General features: G+C 30.8%; 3 protein-coding genes across 3 annotated transcripts; 1 reads left to right on the top strand and 2 right to left on the bottom strand.

Annotated features, from left to right (window-relative positions):
- Positions 1-269: 269 nt before the first annotated feature.
- LOC108778171 (zinc metalloproteinase nas-14) lies at positions 270-4,848 on the bottom strand. Its single transcript, XM_018545277.1, has 6 exons — positions 4,574-4,848; positions 2,274-2,414; positions 1,452-1,621; positions 967-1,296; positions 766-902; positions 270-449 (listed from the first exon to the last, which is right to left on the bottom strand). Exons 1-6 carry the CDS (start codon positions 4,846-4,848, stop codon positions 270-272), a joined length of 1,233 nt encoding a protein of 410 aa, XP_018400779.1.
- Positions 4,849-6,507: 1,659 nt separating this feature from the next.
- fu (STKc_STK36 domain-containing protein fused) lies at positions 6,508-11,507 on the top strand. The gene is made up of 9 exons (XM_018545280.1): positions 6,508-6,730; positions 7,092-7,205; positions 7,280-7,425; positions 7,501-7,680; positions 7,772-7,916; positions 8,301-8,494; positions 9,809-11,001; positions 11,075-11,259; positions 11,328-11,507. Exons 1-9 carry the CDS (start codon positions 6,596-6,598, stop codon positions 11,376-11,378), a joined length of 2,343 nt encoding a protein of 780 aa, XP_018400782.1. The 5' UTR covers positions 6,508-6,595; the 3' UTR covers positions 11,379-11,507.
- A 2,338-nt stretch (positions 11,508-13,845) lies between these two features.
- On the bottom strand, positions 13,846-15,764 carry LOC108778172 (seminal metalloprotease 1). Its single transcript, XM_018545278.1, has 5 exons — positions 15,611-15,764; positions 15,272-15,460; positions 14,645-14,947; positions 14,184-14,317; positions 13,846-14,109 (listed from the first exon to the last, which is right to left on the bottom strand). Exons 1-5 carry the CDS (start codon positions 15,762-15,764, stop codon positions 13,957-13,959), a joined length of 933 nt encoding a protein of 310 aa, XP_018400780.1. The 3' UTR covers positions 13,846-13,956.
- Between the last annotated feature and the right edge of the window lie 10,123 nt (positions 15,765-25,887).

Below are 25,887 nucleotides of genomic sequence, written 5' to 3' on the forward strand. Positions count from 1 at the left end.
AGCGATCTATTGAATAGGAAACTAAAGTAACGACTAAATTCGTTACCGTTACTGTTACAGACAGAAAAAAGTAACGATCGTTACTGAAAAAAATAACGAAAACGGTAATGCCGTTACAAGTAACGCGTTTCTTCCCAACCCTGTATATATGTATATATACATATATATATAAATCTATCCATTAACTTTTCTAGATCCTTTTTGTTATTTAATTCATTTAATATTGAATTATTTATAATGATGGTCGGAATTTGTGATTTATTTTTGTTTCAACGACTAGTATCTTGTAATTTTTTAGGAAGTTTCTCCAGCTTCTTAAGTTTGTCCAAGTTCGGTTTCTTTTTTAATTTGTTAGTATATATACTGGCCGTGCAGTTATAAGCAATTAGCAATTTTTGTATATCGTAATATGATAAGTGACTTCTTTGACCAATCTCCACATAAGAATTCTGTAGAGAAGAATTTTTATTATTGACTCAATAAAATTATATATATTCGGCTAAAAATCATAAATCAAACTCGCCAATGAAATTAAAGCAACATTTGTTCTATCATGTAAAAATAGGCAAATTTCAAGATGGAACAACTTCGTGAAAAATCCTCATATCGAGATGTTTAAAAAAGCATTTTACATCTTGAAATTTGCCTATTTTTACACGGTAAAACAGATGTTAATTGCGTTAATTTTGTTGATGAGAGAGTGTATTAAAAATTTTATTTAATTTTTACAATTTTTTTTATATTGTATTTGAAAATTGATATTACCTTAGGTATTATTGTAGGAAATGATCGATCAGTAGAAAATGCTGTCATGGAATAATGCATTATACTATCGTAATCATATGGTAATCCATAATTAGTCACAATACTATTATTTAATAGCTGGAAGTTGAATTCATCTCCTGTAAGAATTATATTTGTAAGAATCTTTTAGTTTAGTATTAATTTATATACTGTACTGATTACCCTTTCTCATATTTTCCCATATTATGGTGATGTAATTGTTGCGATCTGGTCTCATATGCTCATGATATACACCTAAAGTGTGTAACATTTCGTGTATTGAGTGTCCAATTGTGCGGAAGCATTCCTTTATGTCTAGATTTAGAGTAGTAGGCCCGTGTACGTTATATCCTATATCAGAGTAACAACCCTTATCATGACCTGTGACATTGACCCAACTACTATTTGCTGAAAGCTTTGCGTATTCTTCAATACGGACGAATTTAATGCATGTTTTCAACATTATTATTTGTAACGCAGTCTCCAGCATAGCGAATTTTATTGGTTCATTAACTGGAATGGATAATAAATCCTTAAATATTTATAATAGGTCTGATAAACAATTCTTAAATATGTAATATTTGATTTTTACTGAAATACATAAACGTTTCATAAGCTTATCTTAGTGTAGATTACTATTTCAATTTAAATTTGCAGAAACGATTTACCTATGGATGAATGAACGTAGTAATTCACGATACCATTAGGCCATAGTAAAGTTTTCTCGGTTGTAATAGTTTTTCTCGATCTCCGATGTATATCTCCTTCTTGTTGTACTCCTTCTTCAGGATTATTGTATTGAGACCATGAATCAACTGTATGAATATAAATAGGGTAACTATATATCCTTATTAGTGTTCTTTTTTTCATATTTTTTAGATTATCGGTTTTTAATTTTCAAAAACGCAGTAAAAAAGTGAGAAATTTCTGAAAAAAAACTTTAAAATGTCTTAAATGTGAGTGCCCAAATTGTTGTTTCAAAAAAGTATACATTTTAAATATTTGTTTAGTTATAATAATTATGCAAATAAAAATTGCTTATTTTTTAACACTTGTTCATGTTCTAAGAACTCTACGAAAACAAGAAAACTTGCGGTACTTAATGTCAAGAAATTCATCAAAATAATTAAAAACTGAGCAAAGAAAGATAAAATTCTGAAAGTCTTCTTATGAACACAAAGGGTTAGTTAAAAAATATAATTTTATTTTTGATATATTGTACACATTAATAATTTAACTTATAATAAATACTTAATAACTTAATTAATAGTTTAACTTAATAAAACAATATTTTTTTGTATTTATTATGTGCTATAGCTTTCTTTATAGTTTATTTAAATACAAATGCGCATTAATATGAACACACACAGTAATAGGGACAGATACTCTATCATATTTTTAAATATTTTTGTCTACACATTTCCAGGCACAATCAGAGAAATAATAGATATATACTAATAATAGATAAAAAATAAATTTCATTTCTTTACTCACGTCTGTAGCTAATTGGGCCACAAGTGGACTTCTTTGCTTTCACCATTTTTGGTAATGTTTGTAATGGTTTTATTATCCATGGATTAATAAGCTGTAGTGGATATGTTGGATATGCATTAATGCTCGTGACAAACCAGCTATGCAATAAAAGCATCAATGTCAGATAGAATAAGCCACGAAGACATTGTACTTTCAGCTGCATCTTTCTCGAGCGAATTACAAGCATGAACTGATGTTTAATCGTTAGCGTGAACTATAATTACAATTAAAACTAATCCAGCGTATATCGCAGTTGATGTGTTAGAATTATATTTACCAATTCAATGGTGAATACATGTTCGAAACATCTTTGTAGGTAGATTAAATTAAGGAACCATTGTTTAAAAGTAAATTAATAGAGTTATAACAATTGCCAGTGAGAATCGTTGATCGATTAAGTCATATCGATGGTATAACTTTTATTGCAACAGGTTTTGCCCCTCATAGAATTAAATTTAAATAATATTTTATATTACATATTAGCATGATTGTGAGAAATATGCTTGTGAAAGACAATATCCTATATATGTATACTTCAGAAAAATAATATATTTAGTATCTTAAATTTCCATTAATTATTCGAATTATATTAGTTGATATTATCTTTGTCATATCATAGCAATTTGGTTTGTTTAGAAACAAGTACGTTTTATCGTAAGAAAAAGTTATAAAAATTATGGCGTGTGTAAAAATCATTATATTCCATGATGATTCTATTTTTTATTATCGTTAAATTAACACCGTACGATTAACAGCGTATAATTAATTGGTTACGACGATAGAGATTATGAGATGACAGTGTTGCGCTTAGATAATTAAAAATTATCTACTAGATATAGGTAAGATAAATCATAAATCACACAAAAATGTATCTTAGATAAGATAAAGAAGATTAATTCTATATTAATCTATAGATAAAATTAAAAAAATTTTTCCTATATAATTTTTATATATAAGATAATTTTATTTTTAAGTAACTATTAGGTAGTAAAACGATTTAGGTTACAAAAAAAATGCGATTTCTTGTTTTTATAAATTTTTTTTTTTAAACAAAAGTTCGGACATTTTGTCTGATAAACTTCAGAATCGATCCATCCTTTTAGGTTTGATTCTTAATCGTGTATGAATTAGAAAAGAAAGGATCGATTTTTTCGATTCTTTTTCTTAGTTACCAGGTAATTTCTTAGAGAAAGAGAGAGAGGAAGGAGGGAGGGAGAGTGAGAAGAGCAAGAGAGAGAGAGAGAGAGAGAGAGAGAGAGAGAGAGAGAGAGAGAGAGAGAGAGAGTTGGAAGGAAGAGAGAAAAAGAGGAAGGAGGAATCAATCTATTCTTTTAAATTTAAATTTTTAACTGTTTTTTGTAGTAAAAAGCTTGTAAATGATGAAATAATTAACAAAATTATATACAAGAGGATTCTTAATTTTATATTGTTCTCTTTGATCGTATATATTTTGATAAGAACTTTTCTTGCGCAAGAATTATTTATATATTATCTCGGATCTATTCCATAAGAAATGGACGAATCATAATCGATTATTCTCCTCGAATTCGATTATAATTAGTTAATTTCTTACGGCTTAAGGCTTAAAACATCTATTGTAGATCAGGGGTTAACGTTGATTTACGTACAGTCAGTCAAGTAAGAGCGTGGTCGAGTAAATTTATGAAAAAATTTATTAAATGAAAATTTTATATTTATATATACATTGTACTCAATACAAACAATGATGCAATTATGTTAATAATGTGTCCAGTCACCACCGGCGTCGATAATTGCCTGGCATCTCCGAGGCATGCTTTCAATTAATTTGACGGCGTATTCTAGTGGCAACGATCTCCAGATCCGACGAATTTCGCAAGATAACTGCTTCAAAGTGTGTGTGCGTTTTCCACGAAGCTTCTGCTTAATACATGCCCACACATTTTCGATGAAAAATTACATTATCAAAATCTCTATCGATTCTCATGCGCCCAAGCGAGTCACTTCGTCACATGTTTTTCAGTCAACAGAGGCTTCTTCATTGTGTTGCGAAATTTCAGGTCATGAGCACGGAGATGAGTTCGGATAGTTTCGTACGATATATCTAAACCTTTTGACTTTAAGGGTCTGCGCACAATAGGAGAAATATTAGGAACAGATATTAAATGTAAGAATTTTAACCTATCAGAACTGTGTACTGTGGAATGTGCGCTTTCTAACAGGTTAAAATTATTATATTTAATATCTGTTCCTAATATTTTTCCTATTGTGCGTAGACCCTAATTTTGCTTGTCCTTGCCGCAGTGTTAAAGCAGGATTCCGCGAAAACAGATTCACTATTTTTTTTTCGTCTTTTTTGTTCACTTTGCCTATCGAGCCACGTTCTGGTAAATCATCGACATTTTTTGCCACTTTATATCGCTGTATCCACTTCTGTACAAATGCTTTCGACTTTCTCATGTATTTAGCAGCCGCTAATTGCGACATTTTTGGACCTCTCGGATAGGTGCAAAGGAACACAGCCTCGTAGCGCGACGCGTATTTAGCACTCATGACGCTTAACGTGTTTCTCTTCCAAAAAATCAACGACAACTGAATCTTTGTTGACAATGCATCAAGGACAAAGCTTCCCTCTATAGGCTCACGAAGGAATTAGAGCGAAATCTTTTATTACCTGTTAGCAAAGTCGACCACGCTCTTACTTGACTGACTGTATCTATATTTTTGGACTAAAGCCCATATAGCGCCCCAGTATCTGAGATTGGATTGAAATAGATTAAAATGGATTCAGATTTTCAGAAATACACGAATTCATGAATGTTAAAATGAATCCTTTTCAATCCGAATACATTTTTATTCATTTATAGGAATTGCATGAAGCATATCTGTATATCTTTCAATCTAAAAATAATATCAGCTTTTTCAGTGCGTTTGTGACCATAGTGAAAATACTGTATAATTCAAAATTTTTAATAGAAAACGCAGTTTTTCAATCCAGTTGCATCCAAATGAATCTATAATTGAATCCAATTGAATCCAATCGAATCCAAAAAAAGTTTTCGCTGTTTAAAATACGAATTCGAATAGACAAAATGTCCAACCCATTTTAATCCATTCTCGGATGCTGGGGCAGTGATTGGCAGCATCTAATCGTTTCGTAACATGCGCCTCTCTCTTTCAAAATAATGGCAAAGTGGCTAAGCTTGCCGAGCGATTGAATATGATTGGTTAGATCTATAAGTAATAATTTTAGAACATATACTGGAAGGAGCATAGTCTCTTGAAAGTAATTGCGAGTAGATAGATAGAGAAGAATAGATGATGATCGTAGTTGGTAATGCGCATGACTGTAGGGAGGGAAAATACGCTCACAAGCGAATTAAGGGTGCCGTCCCATATACAGCTTCAGCTGCAGTATACATTTGATATATGAATTTAAGGTTAAGGTGAAAAGGTCAATAAAATTCAATTTATAATAAGAAAAACATTTAAGTGACAGCCAAGTGATAATTTATACCGTCATGTCCTCTCAGGTTTCTCTTTGGTTCGTTATATATAGTCAAAAAGGGATCAGCCATTTTTAATTCAGATCGTAATTCAAATTTACGCACAATAAGCTTAAAGTAGTTTATTAAATTTAGAGAATTTAAAAAAACATCAAAATTGGTTAAGAATTAGAGCGTCGGTCGAATTTTGTTCACAAAGAGAGCTTTTCCGCCCACTGTGCGCCGCCACCGTCGATAAATTATCGTCCGCCGGTTTCGCCGTCGCCAATTTTGAAATTTACGCCGCCGCCCCCGAACTATTTTACCTCAAATCTCGCCGCCGATATAAAATAAAACGGCGCAGAGGTCTAGGCCAATCTTAATCTAGAGTCCCTATATTATAGGGACTCTAGGCCAATCGAACACGTTGCACGTTGCACCAGGTTGCACTTTGCACTGGGAAAATTTGCACTCTGTGTACACTAGTGCAAGCACTGCAAGCGACTGAATTCATGAATTGGTTATAAGATTTTAGGGGTTAAGATATCTGTCACTTCGACTCGATATAACGCTATGTATACGTTCTGCTTTAATTATACAAATTCTTTGTTATACAAACAAAAACCGCTAATGTAGAGAATTTGTGCATTTAAAGCAGTGAATTTGTGTTTTTTTAAGGAACTTATGGTAAGATAAATATGTGTTTGATATTTGGCGAAGACGAGGAAGAAAGTTCTATATGCAGTATAATTAACAGTACAGTGCAATAAGAATAAAAAAACAGACTTTTTTGACATTATCAATACATCAACAAAATGACGAAATATGAAAGTTCCAAAATGAAAAGATATGAGATTCTGAAGCCTATTGGTGAGGGATCTTTTGGACAAGTGTATAAAGCTAGAAAACGTGTAGATGGTGAATTTGTGGCTGTTAAAATGATAAGGAAGGTATATTGACTTGATATATGAAATAAGTGAGATTTATAACATTTTTTACTGGCAATGCTAGTGTGCACTCAGTGCACATTAAAGTCGTTATACATTACTCTAATCTGATGTTAAAGTGAGATATCTCAATTGATAAAATATCTATTGTGTATTTTGTTAAATAACACAATAATAAATATATTGAAGATTTTACGGTTTTACTCATTTTTTATTTTTATTAAACATATATTGATTTGTATACAAAGGTATTAAAGTACACTGAATGTGCACTAGCACTATGTCAGTAAAAAACGCTATTATAAATAACTTGTCCGTTTTCTTTTTGCTTCATGATCAATGCCTTGATATATTTATTCTGCAGTGTGGCAGATCATCTACGGAGCTCAAGAGTTTACGTCAAGAGTGTGAGATTCAACGTTATCTGCAACATCCAAATATTGTGCAAATGTTAGATTCATTTGAAACAGAAAATGAAGTATGTTGAATCTGAAAAGAATTATGTTTATAAGGTAAATATATTTTAGAGATTCTGTAAAATATCTGATTTAGATTGTGGTTGTAACAGAATATGTTGATAAAGTATTGAATGACATACTGGCTAAGGAAGTTAGATTGTCTGAGGAAAGAGCACAAGTAATAGCTTGTGATTTAGTATCAGCGCTTTATTATTTACATTCAAATCGGGTAATGCACAGGTTTGTATCTAATTTAATTGCAAACAAAGAATGGCTTATAATATTTCATCATAATAATTGTATTAATATTATTAGAGATCTGAAACCACAAAATGTTCTCCTGGAAGCAAACGGTATAACTAAACTATGCGACTTTGGATTTGCTCGTAGTATGAGCACTGGTACTCATGTACTTACTTCAATCAAAGGTACACCATTGTACATGGCCCCTGAACTTGTAGAAGAATGTCCTTATGATCATAATGCTGATTTATGGTAAATGCACAGTCATATAAATATTTTAAATATATATTATTTCTGATTTATTTATGTAGGAAGTACATCTTATAATTAATTGTACTTTCAGGTCTTTAGGCTGTATAGTTTATGAATTGGTAGTTGGTTCTCCTCCATTTCAAACTCATTCAATTTTGCATCTGATTAAGTTGATTAGGTTTGAAGAAATAAAATGGCCAGATTTTATTTCTCCAATTTGCAAAAGCTTTCTACAGGTAAAAATATTTATTATGATAACATAACTAATTCGAAGCCTATAAGAATATCTCCCGGTAAGGTAATATTTTTCGCAGTAAGAATAATTTTCCAGATTTAGTATTTTCAGATTATTAGAGTTGTGTTTCAAGACCGACGATTATTCGGCGCGCAATTTGGGGGGACTACGTATATTAGTTAATTATTAATTAATTTTAATTCGTAATAGTACCGCGGTAGTTTATATGTAAGCGATTAAAAAATCCAAGCTAGACTGTTATAGGCTTCGTATTTGTATTATATTCTTACATTAACGGTCTTTAGTATTTAATATTATTTATTGTGATATTTGCTGCAAGTTTGTTATCATAATTTCAAATAAGTCATTATCATTTCAATTTCAGGGTTTACTTCAGAAAGATCCTTCTCAACGATTAACTTGGCCCGCTCTTCTCCAACATCTATTTGTCAAGGATCGAATTGTAATAGTAGATGGTACTGTACCTACTCCGTTTACAAATCCGCTATCTGCGAGCCAAGCAAGAGCAAAGCAGCAACAGTTACAAAGTTTAGCGATGCGTGCTGCAAATCAATCCAAGTATTAAATTTAATTATTTCTTTAAGGGAGTATTCTATTGTAACAGATATTATTTTTGCATTTTTTCGAAATTTTTTATGAGGAATCTATAAAAGTTATTGGGATGCCAAGTTTTTTTCTATATATTTATTAAAATTTAAACAATATGTAAGAATTTTTACGTAAAAAAAATTAAAATTATTATCTCATACACACAGTAGATCGCTTTAAAGTGATCAATGAAAAAAAACCTTTGCTCATGACGTCCATGACTGGGCCAGTTCATTGCTTAATTGAAGCAAAAATTTCAAAATGATTCTTAATTAGTGGGTATGTTTTTTTATCTATAGTAGGTACTAGAATGAAAGAAAAATATCGAAAATTAAAAAATGTTATTTTGAAAATTAAGTTTCGATTTTTGGAAATTTTTTATATCTTTAAAGGATTGTAAAAATGAAAAAAAAATTAATATTTTAATGTAATCATGGTAGGGATGATAGCTACATGTGCCGAAAATGTATGCATAAATTGAGCTCACTTAATCAAGTCGATCTTAAGATATCATGGCAGCCAATTCGAAAAATACAATTTTAAAAAAGCCGCGTTCAAATTTTACGGTTTGTGTGTGTGTGTGCGCACGCGCGCACAGAGAGAAAATTTTATTTATTATTAATCAGATCCACCGTAGAAGAGACTTCCCTCTTGCTTGAACATGTTTCGCTGTTATTTTCTTTTTCGGCCATCGATTCTTGCTTACTCGAACGTTGCTTCAAACGGCTGAATATCGTTTTGTGAGTGGACGTATATCTCTGTTCGTTGATCAATAGTTGTTCCCATAATACTCATTATTTTTAAGAGTGGCAAAAAGCTTTCATTAAATATTATTACTACTAAGAAATTGGTAATTTCTACAATTTTTGACTCTGAATGAATGCGCTATGGAGCAAAAGTTCAGATTGAGAGAGATAAATTTAACGATTTATTATTATTTTGCATTTGTATAACTAAATGTCTCATGGTCGAGCCTTTATATTTTAAAAGTCCCTATTAGTCCTAGAATAATAGCTACACGAATTTTGCCGAAATATACTTACTTCCCGAGACTGTACTATTATTATACATTTTTCCCGCTCAGCGAGTCATAAATCTATCCCTTCTAGCTGACGTAACTTTGTAGTTTTATGAATTGGAGTGAAATTTATATATTTATTTTTCATAACATATTTGTGAAAAATGCAAAAAAATATTCGATATTTTACCCATTACAGTAGAATACTTAATGCATACTTAATGCATGTATTGTATATACATGGATAATTAAATTTTTTTATACAGAGTTGTGAAGAAAGCAATGAAAAAAATACAAGAACAAGAGAGAAGACAATATGAGTATCGGCAACGAACATGTATTTCACAACCGGGTTATCTGATGCCTCCTGCTTATTGTCATCATATGATAAATCATTGTCAAGCATTACGTCGCAGTGAACCAAGTGGCACTGATTCCAGCGCTAGTATTGATGTACTCTTAGGAAATCTCAGTCTTAGAGCATCTCTGAGAAGTGATCTTTTAGCTGCAGATCATGCTCTGTGTCAGAGTGATTACTCACATAACATAGACATGCAGCATAATTTTCCAATACAAGATGATTACTCAAAACTTGCTCAAACACAAATGGATTATAGTCATTCTGTACGACAGTTGAATAAGGAAATGTATCACACAAATGCTCAAGGTGATGGAATTAATGTAGGTCAACAAATCGAAAAATCTTCACACATAGATCAAATTGTACATGGCGATGGTGATTGCAAAAAGTGCTTGAGCATTGATTATGAACAAGAATTTGGTGATAGAAAATTGACTGAAAAACACACGAGATTGCCTGATTGGGATCCAAGAGCAGTAGAGAGACCAATTGAAAATGAAGAATGGATTGCATTTTTACAAAGATCAATGGAAGAAGTTATGGAGGGTGAGATTGACTCCTTATTGCAACAAAATTGCGTCTCAGTATTTGTTTCTCCTTTAAGAAATCCAGCAGCTGGCTGTAGAGTTATCGAATATTTAACTTGTTTATTATCATTACCATTTACCATGTCAGTCAGTAAGGAGAATCTCAAAAAAATTGAACAAGTGTATTTAGATGTGAGAGTAGTACCAAATCTTGTTTATGCCATAAAGCTATTAATGTCGGAACGTTCCGATAACGAATTGAATGCGACAAATACAATGAACATGGGAACGAGGTTAGCATCTTCTTTATCCGCTGATGAACTTCAAGCACTTGAATGCGTGATACTAGTTCTTTGTAGATTGGTTTATATTGAGAATCAATTTCTCATGCAATTTTGCGACGCTATTTACATCGTGAATGGAATGCTACTTCTACAACAACTACTAACTTTAGAAAAAAGAAAGGCAAGAATCGTTGCAGATCTTGTTGCTATTTTAAATAACGTTCTACGATCTCAACCTGAGAATGCCGAGCTTGTGGAACAAGTCGTGCTGCGTACAAAAACACCTGGTGAGCTGATTGTGAATTATTTTTTATCTTACGTCATTATTTTTATTACAAATTTATATGAAATTTCTTGAAGGAGCTTCGGTGGAGCAACTTAACAAACTTCTCAATCATCGACAAACTGTTTTACGAGCAAGGACATGTACTATGATCAGATTGTTAGGTAGATTTTGCTGTAGAGCGTTACAACAGACCTGGAACAAGTCATTAAAAGATGCCATGGAGGACTTAATTGAAGATGAAGATGAACACGTTCGTCATGTAAGTTAATAAAAAGTGCAATATTTTTATGTGATATTTTGTATAATGTATGATAAATATTATTTTAGGTAGCGGAGAAAGCTGTGAATGAATTGAAACAATTAACGTATTATAATTAAAAAAAAACCTTGTCGGTTTATATTGCCTTATGATGGAACATAAGTAGATTGTTAGGGACCAATTTTCAGTACTATTGTTACTCGATAAATCTTATAATGCATTCAAATTAAATACTTTATTTTTTTAACACACAGACTGATAATTATAATACATTTAATTGTGGTAAAGTATTTTTATAAAATCAGTAATAAAATAATAAGTGTATTTTAATCTAAAGATATAAAAATATATTTCACACACACACACGCACGTACGCACACACACACACACACACACACACACACACACACAATGTAACGTGACATTTTTTGTCAATCACTTTTCGCGGAATTTACGCAGAGATCCTGGGTCGTCCAGGCTTAAAGGACGAGAGCACTAGCGAATGTGCGAAAATTATATTTCTTATATACGATAAGTTAGTCACTTTTCAGCTAATTTCACAACGATTTTGAGTTCATATTTGGACGTAACCGGTGGCTGCGTTAGGTTTGTGTATTTCTTGCCGCCTCACTCACTAGTGGAAGAAAGAAGACTTCGTACCGAAGAAGAAAGTAGCGATTCAAGGGGATCCAGGCTGCGTTGTCGGGAAGCGCGGTACACGCAGGTCGTACATTTTCATATTCTGTTTAATACCTTGTTATGGAGCTTTGGTTATCGCATCGTAACTGCAGATGTCTCGGAGAGAGACGTGACACCAGGCGATGAATCTGTCTGGACGAGGCATCCACAGAGGCGCTAAGCTCCGTAGAGGTGGAGGAAAGGCCGTAGGCCAAAGGGAAAAACCTTAGAAAACACATAGTTCCGTATTTAAAAAATTATCCATTTTGTATACATATTTTTTTTAAAGCAACTATGTGTTTTCTTTACACCATTTGATTTATCTCATTATTCTGTTCACAAAAGTATTAAGGTACGATAATCAAAAAGTTAACAGTTTACGAGTTATTTAACATTTTGTGTCAATATGTATCAAAATAAAGTGTAAAATATCTCGAAAACTATTGGTTTTTTGGTATCTCTACCTTAATATGCAAAATAATTAGTGGAATCACGTTATCTAAAAAAAAATTACATAATTCCATTTAAAAAAGTGGAGTTGACCTTCATATCTTTTTAGCGCCTCCACCTAGAAAAGAAACAAGGTGACCAATACATGTTCCCCTTCGAACCAAACAATTTCTTCCTTAGACATTTTCGCGTATCATTAACGGTAACAGAGATATTGCCTTGCAACAGAGTTACTGGGACACCTTGTATATATGTGAAAAAAGAACCTACGTGGTAATTTTTGGGGGATTCTCATATCGATTTGGATTTTTCCGGATTTGTTTGTGTTTTCCCTTTTATTCTGGAAAAGAATTTTTTATTCTTCAGGGTGACCCATTTTAACTTAGGCAGCCAAATAACTCGAAAACTAAATCCAATAGACAAAAATGTTTCAAATAAAAATGGAACGGTATCGAGGGGGACACGTTTTAGTCACGTTGTTTTTTTCCTAAGTGGAGGCGCTAAAAAGATATGAAGGTCACCTCCACTTTTTTAAATGGAATTATGTAATTTTTTTTAGATAACGTGATTCCTCTAATTATTTTGCATATAAAAGTATTAAGGTAGAGATACCAAAAAACCAATAGTTTTCGAGATATTTTACACTTTATTTTGGTACATATTGACACAAAATGTTAAATAACTCGTAAACTGTTAACTTTTTGATTATCGTACCTTAATGCTTTTGTGAACAGAATAATGAGATAAATCAAATGGTGTAAAGAAAACACATAGTTGCTTTAAAAAAAATATGTATACAAAATGGATAATTTTTTAAATATGCAACTATGTGTTTTCTTTACACCATTTGATTTATCTCATTATTCTGTTCACAAAAGTATTAAGGTACGATAATCAAAAAGTTAACAGTTTACGAGTTATTTAACATTTTGTGTCAATATGTACCAAAATAAAGTGTAAAATATCTCGAAAACTATTGGTTTTTTGGTATCTCTACCTTAATACTTTTATATGCAAAATAATTAGAGGAATCACGTTATCTATAAAAAATTACATAATTCCATTTAAAAAAGTGGAGGTGACCTTCATATCTTTTTAGCGCCTCCACTTAGGAAAAAAACAACGTGACTAAAACGTGTCCCCCTCGATACCGTTCCATTTTTATTTGAAACATTTTTGTCTATTGGATTTAGTTTTCGAGTTATTTGGCTGCCTAAGTTAAAATGGGTCACCCTGTATATAAAGAAAACGAAATGGCACGAGAAATACGAAATGAGTGTTCCATCGGTAACTCCAGCATCCCCTTAAAGTAAATTGTGTCAAAATATAAAGCTATCGTATAATTAGAGTGAAACAGAGGACACAACGAAGTTGTGCCGTTGCTTGCGAGTACAGTCACTATATATATATATATATATATATATACCATATACTATATGAATGTATATACATATTTTGTGTGTGTGTATGTGTTCGCGCGCGCACCCGCGTTTTCGAGTGCGCATGTAATGTATCCGTGCTTTATTATATTAGAATCCGATTATTTAAAAATATGTTTTTATCATAAATTTACTCGAAAAACCATCCTATAGAAATCTCTTCAGAAGATTCAGAAGAATGGCCCCCGTTTCGATTGCCACATTGTTCTTTATACATTGCTTGGACCTTGATTACATCCTTTTCGCTGAGTCCATCTCGCTGACCAAGTTGCACCTTCTCTTTCTATGAAATAGCATAAACATAAACAGCAGACCGAAATCAATAGGGATATTGCGAATGCCGCACGATTATATTACCTTCGGCGTAATAGTAGGTTCTCCATTCTTGGAGAACGCGTAGGAGCTATAGTGCATGACACTCTTGTAATCATAGCCGATACCATAATCGGTGACAGTGCGATTGTCATACTTATTGAAGTTATGCTCTTTACCTGCAAAAATATATTAAAATTTTATTCATGCGTTATACAAGAGCATCCATCCTAAGAATATGTTGACGCCATTTTGACTCGAAGATATGAAGTGTTGAAGTGTTGTTCAACAGTGTTCAAAGACCGTTTTAAACATTCATGAAAAATTATCATTGATAAAAATTATAGTTATTATAATTATAATTTATTTAAGTTATTATAATTTATCTTTATTATGAAAAATTATAGTTATTAAGAAATATACAATTTTATAATTGAAGAAGTAAAAAATCAATATAAATTGATTACAGCACAAAACACATTGTCAACATTATTAAGATACATTACCCAATTTAATATTCTCCCAATGTATGGTGACCCACTCGTCTCGATTCGCGGCGCTCTGCTGATGGTAAAAGCCTAAGGCATGCATGAGTTCGTGCACAATAACACCATGATGTATGCATCCCGGATTCTGTAGATTCAATACTTGTCCATGACCGTGACGACCCACCAGGGACCAGCACCCTGAATCTTTTGCTTGTATCGTCACATAGTCGTCATCGGTATCCTTGTAAGGTTGGAAACGCAAGCAGGTTCTTTCATGATACTCCTGCATGGCTTCTTTTATCAATTCGATTTGATCGCGATCTATAAATGTTAATGATTTTTAGAATAATTGAATCTTTTGAATCAAAAATAAGTTTTTAAAAGTATAACAAATCACTGATAATTCACACACACACAACACAAATAACGTAGTTTAACATTAATCTGAGTTTAAACAAGTTTCTTTGACTCTTTCTAGTTCTACTTTTGGAAAGAGATGATACAAATAATAAGGTAAAAATTAATTAACATTAGTAAAATTACTCGTTAAGTTTAAATGTAATGGATATCTGTAATGTTAATTAGAAATATTTAAAGCAATATTATTTTGTTATTACGATTATACAAAAAAACATGAAGAGTTACCAAAATCATCTTCTTGTATAAAATAAGGCACGACACCATCAGGCCATCGTGCTGTAGCATCTAAAAGACCATTTTTCCACGGACTATCCATTGGACTATCTGGATGAATCATTATATCACCTTCATATAAACCGCTCAATTCCCAAACATTTTGTAAATTATTCGGACTCCATGATTTAATGTTACTAGCTAGAAGAGAAAAAAATATAAAATTATAGATTTAACCAAGTGCTTTTCGCAATCATTATACTTATTACAAATAAAACGATCTCGAGTAAAATCAATTTTTATTTCAAAACTTCAATATAAATCTGTCAAACTTGTTAAAAATTTAATTACCAATTTTCTCGTGATTGTGATCATGATCGAAAACTCCATTGAATCGTGGCTCAGGCGGTATAGAATGGCCATGGGATCCACGATGACTTTTGGCTGGCAATCCCGAACTGATGCTGATTACTGCGAGCAATAAGATTATTTGCGTTGGAGCCATTGTCTGCCTTTGTTCTGAACTAGAATACTGAAAGTCTGACACTGCAAGGTATCGTTTCTTTCTTTATATACGAAACCCTTATCCACCATTATAGCACGCTCATACTAGCAGAATTTTTTAGACACCAGATATGCAAATACAAAGTTTATCTCGGGAAATTTGTGAAGTAAAAAGCATACGATTACAAATACGAATGTTCTTTCTCGACTTTTTTTTAATTTGATTTCCTTATTATTATCTACATTAATGTTAGATTTGGTGTCTGATCTCTCAGTGATTAATAATCATCATGTTTTGTGTTATTTGTTGTTTTGAGAACTATTTTACTATTTAGGTCAAAAAAATACAAATTATAATCGCGGACATAGTCTGAATATAAATTGTGCAGCTTATCTTCCCACTAACTGTTGCGACCCAATAGCGTCTCATAAAATGGGTCTCTTAGCAAGCTCCGGTAGAATTATCACATTGTACATTGAGACAATGTATTTACATAAAGGAAGGAAGCTACTTAAATACACAAAGCAAATACAAATTAAGTTTCACCATCAATTATTTCATGTACAGAAGAAATATACAGAAGAAATTAAAAGTACTTTTTTTTGATTAAATTTTTATTTAAACAAATTTAAAAAAATAATTAGAAAATAAATTAATTTTCATAAAGTTTTTGATTAACATAATTTTTCAATTTCTTACTAATAATTAAATTTTTTAGACATAATTAAATATATATTTAATTTATAAGTTAAAAATGTTAAATATATTTAAGAATTTAATAGCTTAATATTTCAAGAAAACGTTACTGCATATTGATTTAATAAATACATATTGTAAACAATGTGTAGTATTCTGTAATGAGTTCATATAAATATTAGATTAAACTATTAATAAGTTATCTTTCTTTTAAAATAATTTATAAAGAAAAGAAATATCTGCAAAAATATGTTATAGATTCTTATAGATATATAGAAAAGCAGTTGTATTTTGCATTAAAAAAATCTTTATTAATGTAATCTTCATTAATGTTCATTTTTATTGTTTGCTCTTTACGTAGATGCATAGAATATGATCATAGAAAATCTTCCTTTCCGATTAGTTATGAAAAATATAGTATAAATTTTTTTCCTTTAACCCGTTTAGCGGATTTATTACTATTCTGAAAACGAACAGCACGGTAGATTCTATAAAGTAATGTTGAAAAGAAGGCGCCTGATTTGGCCCTAAGGCAACGACGGTCTACGGATGTGGGTCAAAATGATTCGGTAGCCGGCCGCGTAATTCAGTACATCGGTATATTATCTCCGAATCATTTCGTGCCTTTCCCTCCGGACACCTCCGCCTGGTGTCCGAGGCCTCTCTATCTTTACTCGGTCCCGGGAACATTCGAGGCGAGAAAAAGAGGCGTGCAATTGTAACAGCACGGAATTAACAATAAAACGACTGCGTATCTTAATGGCGAAAACGGCAAAAATTAATAATAATACATAGGTGTATATACATCTTTAATAACAACATTATTAATTCATACAGATTTTATTCGAATATTTATTTTTTCATAATTATCTATTGATTAGCGCTATTTTGGATATTATCTTTCTTCACGTTAGAATAGTGTTGTAATTCCCATATTCTCTATCTTTAATTTATAATAAACCCAGTGAGAAGTGACAATGGAATCGACGTCGAATCGATGTCAATTCGTCGATGTCTGTAAATAGTTTTGATTCAGATTAATCATTATAGCGTTAAGTTGGATGGCCATATGGTAGAGTAAATGTCCTAATTACTGTATCCCAATTATTACCACTTTTTTTAATTGTGGCATTTATATAAAAGTATGAGATCGTTATACATTAAGAAAATTTTTTAATTAAACTAGAACTATCATATAAATATAAGCACAACTGTATATGGTATTCAATATAATTTATATTTATAAAATAATTAAAGAAATTAGGAATAGTATAAATATAAAGAGGGCAACGGGCCAAGTAAATTAACGAATAATTTAATTTAAACAATCATATAAACATATCAAAAACAAATGTTTCGACTCCGATCGGGTCATTTTCAATGTTACATAAAATATGAAGTATTATAAATTAAATTTAAAAATATATTGTATACACATTCTTCATTATGTCAAAATATTCTCAATTCAATGCAAGATTCAATCAATGTTGATGTCGTAAGCATAATTAATCCTAATAGAAAAATACATATAAAAACAAGGAATTAACAATATTCTAAAACATAACGTGTAAATATAAAAGTTTTTTACCTTGCCAATAATAAAAGAAAAAGAAATAACTTGTTCATAAATAAAAATTTCAAGTCACAACAGTAAAAAGGTATTATAATTAAAAATTAAATAAGATAATTGCATCGAACCAAAATGAGCATAGCACTGATTTTTGTAATGACAAATAAGGTAATGTCGGTGGTAGAGAATGTCAAGAGAGGAAAAAGAGGAAAACAGAAAGGAAACAATTTAAGACGTGGAAAGGGAATGTATCATATTGGTACACATTTCGGGCAATGACTCTGTATCGTTTTGTCTGTTTATACCGTGTGTCTGTTTTTTAATATAAACCATCAGATATTAATCTTTTTTTGTAAGAAGATTCTATATCTAAGATTTCAACATTATCCCAATTCAACATTATTTAAAGTTATGATTCATTATTGTTAGAATTAATATTATTAATATGGAATTTAATTCTATTATGAATTGTATAAAAAATAAAATGTAGAGGATATCTACTCTGTAAAAAAAGATTGATGACATCTATTAAATTATTTTGTTGGAATGTTGGATGACACAAATGGAATATCTTATCGATAATACCTCTTTTATGACACATAGGATGGTGTAAATGAAAATTGAGGAATCTGCTAGAAAAAGTAAAATTAGGAATGTTACTGACTCCATGATCTTCTAATTACAAGTGAAACGGAACGGCATGATTTTTGAAAGTGTAAGCAAACGTGGTTTCACTTTTTTATTTGTATTAAAGCAATTTTATGATAATGTTAAAATAATATTTTGATAAAATAAGCATATATAGTAAAAGTGACGGGATTACTTTTTTATTTAATTTATTAAAATGGTAGCATTAGGGACAATCATTCAATGTTTGCTTGCATTAATGTCGGCAGTAAATGAGTCTTGTTATGAATGCGCTAGTTATTGTCACAGCCATCATATTATATACGTTATGTACGTATATGTTGACGTTATCTAGGTAGGTATTTTTAATATAAAACACAATGTGGAAAATATTATTATTATACAATAATTATGCTAAATTATTATAATTATTATAATAAATTATAATAAAGCATAATTATTATAATAAATAAGTTTTGCTTGATATATATTAGCGTTTGCGTAAAGTTATCTGCGCTTATTAACACCTAGTACTCTTTTCTTTTCAAGTTTATATTTGAATTGTGTACAGGGATTTTTGTGTTATTTAAAAATTATTATACATTATAATATTTCAAAAACTTCCAACGTATTCTCCTTATATTCGTAATAAATGTCCGTATTATAATATTTATCACTCTTATCCTTAATTTATTTTATTAAATATTTAGTTTGGTAACTAAATAAATAAGTTATTAAAAATTTTTTTACATTTTTTAGTGTACTGTGGCTTGTACATTTCTAAAGCGAACGTTTTTGCGCATTCCTATTCCACACATATTTTACGGGTTTGAGATCTGTCTTTACACAAAATTGTCGCGTGATCCATGGACATCCGCAGAATCGACTCGTGAACCGGTCTAGACGTTCATTAGATAAAAGCTCCGTTTTAACGTGCGGACATACAGACATGCCGCATATGCAGAGTCGTATCCGAAAATCTCACAGGTAAGGAACGCAAGGCCAATGACCGAAGCGTTCCAGATTCGGTTAGTAGCCTAAATTCTAACCGGAACCGCAAGCAGTCTTTCATATTCGTTATTCGTTTCGTGGGAAACTCGCATTCTATGATAGATTATCGATTCTCATTTTCTTTTCAACTTTTTTTCTCAAATCATTCTCTGTTTTAGATATCTATGCTATTGTGATATTAGATACTTCCATTTATGTTTTGATAATAGTTCATTATGTTCATCGAATATATAAAATTTCTCTCTCTCTTTCTCTCTCTCTCTCTCTCTCTCTCTCTCTCTCTCTCTCTCTCTCTCTCTCTAATTTATGTATTTCACAGGAAATCCATTAGAAAAGATATTGCAAATAAATAACCTAATAATATAAGATCGAATGAGACAATGCCACAGCGGGCTAAGCTGGATCACGGATGTTTCTAAATAATTGCCTGTGAATTTATATATTATGTATGTAATTTTTCGATCACATGCCGAAATTTTTTTCAGGCCAATGTAATATACGTAAACAATATAAATATATATAATCATTAAATTGTTAGTCAATTTAATTCGTGATATTACTGCGGTAATTTATTAGTGTTGCGTTTCAAGTTGGAAAAAAATTTCAGCACGTGAGATTGAAGAATTACATACGTATTATATAAATTCACACGCAATTATTTAAAAGCACCCGTGATCTAGCTTAGACCACTGTAGCATTGTCTCATTCAGTTTGAAATTTAGCGGTCCAATAAGATTTGACATTGTCTAATAATATAATATCAATATATTGTATACGTATATATATATATATATATATGCCGATTTTATATTTGCTCTAATATAAATATTATATCATTTTTCCTTCTCAAGTCACCTCCGCACTACACTTGTGTAATACGTAATTTTTCTCGATTCAACAATCAGCTGATACAAATTTAAAGATTTATTAATACATGCTACGAGATCTTGTTTCAAAATTCGACTATTGAAAAAGAGAAATACCTCATTTGAGTTTTCAGCAGGAAGACGACTACAAATACGGACCTTAGTAGATTTCCCCAGAGAGTTTCTTTCTGCAAAATTCCTTTTACTACAGGAAATAGAACAATGAAAAGCATATACCTGAGAAAAGTCTTAGGAAACCAAAAGTATAATATAGCAGCGTTTATGCTTATTTAGCGCTTTGTTAACGCTTTGTCGACATTGTGTGCTACTTAGAAGAAGAAATCAAAGACGATTCTGATTTTATTAAAATTCTGATTTCATTAATTCTTATTTCAATTAGATTATATAAAAATTCTAATTGTCTCAACTAGAATTATAATACAGATCAAACAAAAAATTCTAATTTATTCAAAAAAAAATTCTGATTTCAATTAGAATTTCAATTAATATAATTAACAATATAATCAGATTCCTTTTTTCAATACAATAATCATCACGATCGTGATCTCGAATTCTGCTTGCTTTATAAGCTTAGTATACTTTATACTATAGTATAAAGTATACACACTTAATGATACTTGTCTGTTGACAAATTTTGTAACTTCAATTCGTTTATAACTTTTTTTTAGCGGGTGGACAAATGAAAATAACGGGTGGACAAACGCGTAGGCATTGTGGACAAACGATTCCCGTATATAATTAGGAAAAATATTCACATGGGGGTGCTACAACTTTTTTTAGTTTATAATTTTTTTTTTGGAGGGTGGATAAACGACTTTTTTTTATGGACAATTGTGGACAAATAATGGACAAACCAATGCAATGTTTATTTTGTCAAAATTCTCATTTAGGGGTGCCAACTTCACATAGACCTAAATAATATATTTTATTTTAAAATACATTAAAATAACTTATTTCTTCAAGAATTATTAATTTTTCTTTTCAAAAAGATGTATAAAATAACACATATCTATGCAAGTTTGGTTAACGACTCATGAATTAATACAAATTAATGAATAAATTAAAACAAATATGACAGGTGATGTGAGTCAGCCGCCGGATATATTTTGCGAATAATTTTATATATATATTACGAAGCTAAGTAACCTTTATTTCGATGACTTTATTTGCTTCTCGTACGTTTCGACTCTTATAGTTTTGAGTCATCTTCAGCGCATATTGTAATACAATAAAATATAATAGTTCGAACATCTCAAAATTCAAACTCCCAAGATAGCAGACATAACAATCGTGAGACGAGCCCCATACTCAATTAGTTAGTCAGCTAATGGTGATGAAAAAATTATTTGAAATCTTAATTGAACTGAATATAATAAAAAATTTTTAATTTAAATATTAGACTCACCTCTACCATTATTGCGTCCTTACAAATATCACAAACATCATAAATTGTCAAAATAATAAAATAATGTCAATAATGTAAAATAAGAGCAATTATATATACAACGAAACTCCGATGTCTGAGATCAGTTACTTATTATAATTCGAATTACAAAGACGGTCAAACTTAAAACCTGTGTCGTTGTTGACATGTATTATGCCTATGTTATACTAAGGTATATTGTATGTATCCTATAATGTCGTCATTAACATAATTATGTGCGCACACTACAATTTGTTAAGGATGTCAATGTAAATTTGGTTTAAGTTAACCGTGTCTTGTTGTATCCCATATTCAATTGTTGATTAATCTGTATCATCTCCGATAACCGTTTTCTTTTCAATTTTGTAACTCTCTTCATTGAGAAAAATGTCTCGAAAAAAACTAATACAATATTGTAGACTTAATTTTATCAGTTAAGTAACTTTAAATTGTAACATAATGGAAAATAGAAAATACCTTGCAGAAATTAAGATATTTACAAAAAAGGTACCGCAAATCGCCTTTTTATGCCAAAAACTAAAAAACAAGTATTTTTATAGCTACTGTTTTTCAAAAAGTAAATTTTAACTATCGCCGATACAGGATCGTGTATATATATATATATATATGTAAACTAATAGAAAAATATGGATATTAATTTTTCTATCGTCATTACATATGTTTGTTTATACAAAAAGTCCGATTTTTTTTTATAAAATCTGCATATTACGAAATTTTCAAAGGCTGTATTTTGGAAACTATTCATTGGACGAGGTTAAAAAAATCTCATTTTAAAAATAATTTTATAAGCTTTTTCACATAATTTCTATACATTTTTTATCTCAGACAAATCAGAAGTAAGTTATTTACAAAAATGTACTCAGAAACATAATAAACGTTTTTCAACTGTGTGTGTATCTCAGTAATTATAAGCCATATACAAACCATTAAAAAACCAAAATGCAGGAAATTTAATAATAAATTACAAGAATAAAAAGGGCTAATGAGAGTAAATTCGCTGTTAGTGTTACGATCATATAAAAAGTATATTGTAGTACATAAAATAACGATAAAATTAATACAATACTATACGTTTCGGCTTATATCCGAGCCATCTTCCTTGAAAAGGAATCCTCTCCAATTTTTCAATTATTTGCGACTTGACTACTGAAGATGGCTCGAATGTAAGCCGAAACGTATAGTATTGTATTAATTTTATCGTTATTTTATGTACTACAATATACTTTTTATATGATCGCAACACTAACAGCGAATTTACTCTCATTAGTCCTTTTTATTCTTACAATTTAAAATTTTCGAAAGTCTACTTTTAAATTGAATTGTAAATTTAATAATCTTTTTTTCATTTTGATAATAACTATTTTTGGCGTAGGAGTAGCCATATATAAGACATTTCCGATATATTAACCAGGAAACATTCTCATTTTCATAATATTCGCAAGTCAAAATGCCTTTCAAAAATAATATCTCCGGAACTATTGATCGTACGACATTCAATAAAATCTCATTTTGTAGGTAATTAAATACTCTTTCGATTTTGTTATATGCGTTTTGCACGTCGATGCAGTCAAATTTGAGACATTCGCGAAGACAGAACAAATTTACGTAACGTTCGAAAATAAGAGATCCCTTAAAAAAAAAATCTATCTCGAGAACTATTGGTCGTATGAGGTTTAATAAAAAATAAAATTGTAAGGAATTTTATCAGCTTTATTTCAACTAAACTTTAATTTTCGTACAACGAATGGTTTCTGAGAATTTGCAAAAAATCGATTTTTTGCAACATTTCTTCAAGATGGTGTAACCGGGTATACCCCCGATACCTGGGGACGTTTCATATACTAAAAAGTATACATTATATTATAGACCTCTATACAAAAATCCAGTTATGCAGCATTTTTTTCTTTTTAAACTCTAGTTTTCCTGGGCTATATATGTAGACAACGTATTTATTTCTTTATTAATAAAATATCTAAAGATTCCTGTATTAATAAATCTTTCAATGATAATACTGAAACCCATCATATATATTATAGCTATCAATATTATGGATCTATTTTCTGTTGAATGCTGTAGAACGAGCAGAGTGCATAACCGCACGAAAGAATTTCGAGAGAAGAGAGAGAGAGAGAGCCAGGATCATTCGCATTCAGACAAATATTCACATAGGTTAATGCAGGTAAATGTAACGCAGGTAAACGTAACGCAGGTAAACGGGCGTATTGGCTCAAGGACACTATGTAGCATGTCATCGCTGTCATATTATCGTCGGATACATTATATAGGGTAAATTCAGCGTGGCGTATGCAGCACGTGACTTGTCTAACGAGCGATTAAGCCAGGCGAATGTCTGGTGGCGCAAGAAACGTGAAAAATTTCTAACGATCGTCGGTTACATTAGCAGTTCCTTGCTCCCAATGCGCGAGCCAAGCCGAGAAATAGTCACTTAACGATCGTTCGCTGCGCGCGAAATCTCACGTGCTACTACACGTGGTCGCAGTTCAACGAACCGCGGTCTCTCTTTTCCGACGTAGGAGCATTGTGTGTTTTTACCCTATGCCATTTCCAGTATGCTTAAGAATGTTAATCGTGACACGAGACATAATAGTTTCTGGAGAGATGACCGTAACAACGCTACGTGACTCCTAACAAACGAGGACACCTCGAAAAAGGATCTATAATATATATATTAATGATTATGTGTGTAAATAGATAAATCAAAATTTGTCAGTTGAATCTATTATAAACTTCTAGTTGAGATAAAAAAAACTAGAATTCTGATATAAATCAGAATTTTCTAATTCGTTCACTTTCATTCAGAAATTTTTCTCAGTGTGTGTAATTAATTCGTCACGAAGTTGTAGTATAACATTACTTTTATCTATGTCTCGACTGAAAGCATTCACAAGTAATTCTTCAATTGTAAAGGACTTTAGTCGATATAATTACATAGTCAATACTCTTATATTTAAATGTAAGAGAGTTTTAGTAAAAGAATTTCTTAAGTACGGTCTCAAGATGTCATAAATATGAATCACAGATCTATATCTTAACATTATATGTATATATATTAAAAAAGGTCTTAAAATAGAAAGAATCGACTATAAATAATGGCCTATTATTCACTACATTTTTTTATGATATGTTACATTGAGAAAAATGTTTTGATTAAATTAAGAAAAAACCATCTTTCTGTTGATTTAAATAAAATATTTTTCTTAGTGTAAACATAATCTTTGTAAATTACCATGAAAGCTAGGTTTCTGTGAAGTTAGCACCTCAACTTAAAAAATCGAAAATTTTAATAACAGTTCTGCTTGCACCCGCAATAGTTCTATAGTTTCTGATAGATTTCATCAATAGTTCCGTTGATAAAATTTAAAAAAAATAAAAATATGCGGTGTTAACTTTGAATGGCACCATCAAGATTCGAGAAAGTCGATTTTTTTAATGGAATCTTATAGTTCTTGATCGATTATAATAATAGTTCCAGCCATTAAATACATTTTTAAACTAAGAGTTAGCATCTTGAGTTTCAAAATAATTAACACTAAACGTACCGAGATTTAATATATATCTATTTGTACTATAACCGGTCAAATGACATGTCGCGATAAATAACGCTAGGCTACACGTGTTTATCAATAGATTTAACAGATAAAAATATAAATAAATGATGTAAAATTAATTGTATATATTTATAATAGAAAAAGTCATGAAGTCAAATGTGAAAAAGTGATAACATTTTATGCGAATTTTCGAATCAAAAGTACAACCGGTCATTTAACCGGGTCATGGTACGTTTAGTGTTAAAAAATAATAGTATGGCTCAATAAATTAAAAAATTATAATAGCTGTAGAAAGACTACGAGTCGGATAATAAGTGTT

Source organism: Cyphomyrmex costatus, unplaced genomic scaffold (assembly GCF_001594065.2).
Source record: "Cyphomyrmex costatus isolate MS0001 unplaced genomic scaffold, Ccosl1.0 scaffold493, whole genome shotgun sequence".
Classification (NCBI taxonomy): domain Eukaryota; kingdom Metazoa; phylum Arthropoda; class Insecta; order Hymenoptera; family Formicidae; genus Cyphomyrmex; species Cyphomyrmex costatus.

What these genes read in the sequence shown, in the direction of transcription:
- LOC108778171 (XM_018545277.1), bottom strand. Translation starts at nt 4,848, where the DNA reads ATGAGTGCTAAATACGCGTCGCGCTACGAGGCTGTGTTCCTTTGCACC. An exon ending in CCAATTAGCTACAGACGTGA is followed by an intron (nt 1,622 to 2,273) that starts GTAAAGAAATGA and finishes AAGGATATATAG; the next exon opens with TTACCCTATTTATATTCATA. An exon ending in ATGGGAAAATATGAGAAAGG is followed by an intron (nt 903 to 966) that starts GTAATCAGTACA and finishes TAATTCTTACAG; the next exon opens with GAGATGAATTCAACTTCCAG.
- LOC108778172 (XM_018545278.1), bottom strand. Translation starts at nt 15,764, where the DNA reads ATGGCTCCAACGCAAATAATCTTATTGCTCGCAGTAATCAGCATCAGT. An exon ending in TATACAAGAAGATGATTTTG is followed by an intron (nt 14,948 to 15,271) that starts GTAACTCTTCAT and finishes TAACATTTATAG; the next exon opens with ATCGCGATCAAATCGAATTG. An exon ending in TTGGGAGAATATTAAATTGG is followed by an intron (nt 14,318 to 14,644) that starts GTAATGTATCTT and finishes ATATTTTTGCAG; the next exon opens with GTAAAGAGCATAACTTCAAT.
- fu (XM_018545280.1), top strand. Translation starts at nt 6,596, where the DNA reads ATGACGAAATATGAAAGTTCCAAAATGAAAAGATATGAGATTCTGAAG. An exon ending in CTGTTAAAATGATAAGGAAG is followed by an intron (nt 6,731 to 7,091) that starts GTATATTGACTT and finishes TTTATTCTGCAG; the next exon opens with TGTGGCAGATCATCTACGGA. An exon ending in TTTGCAAAAGCTTTCTACAG is followed by an intron (nt 7,917 to 8,300) that starts GTAAAAATATTT and finishes TTTCAATTTCAG; the next exon opens with GGTTTACTTCAGAAAGATCC.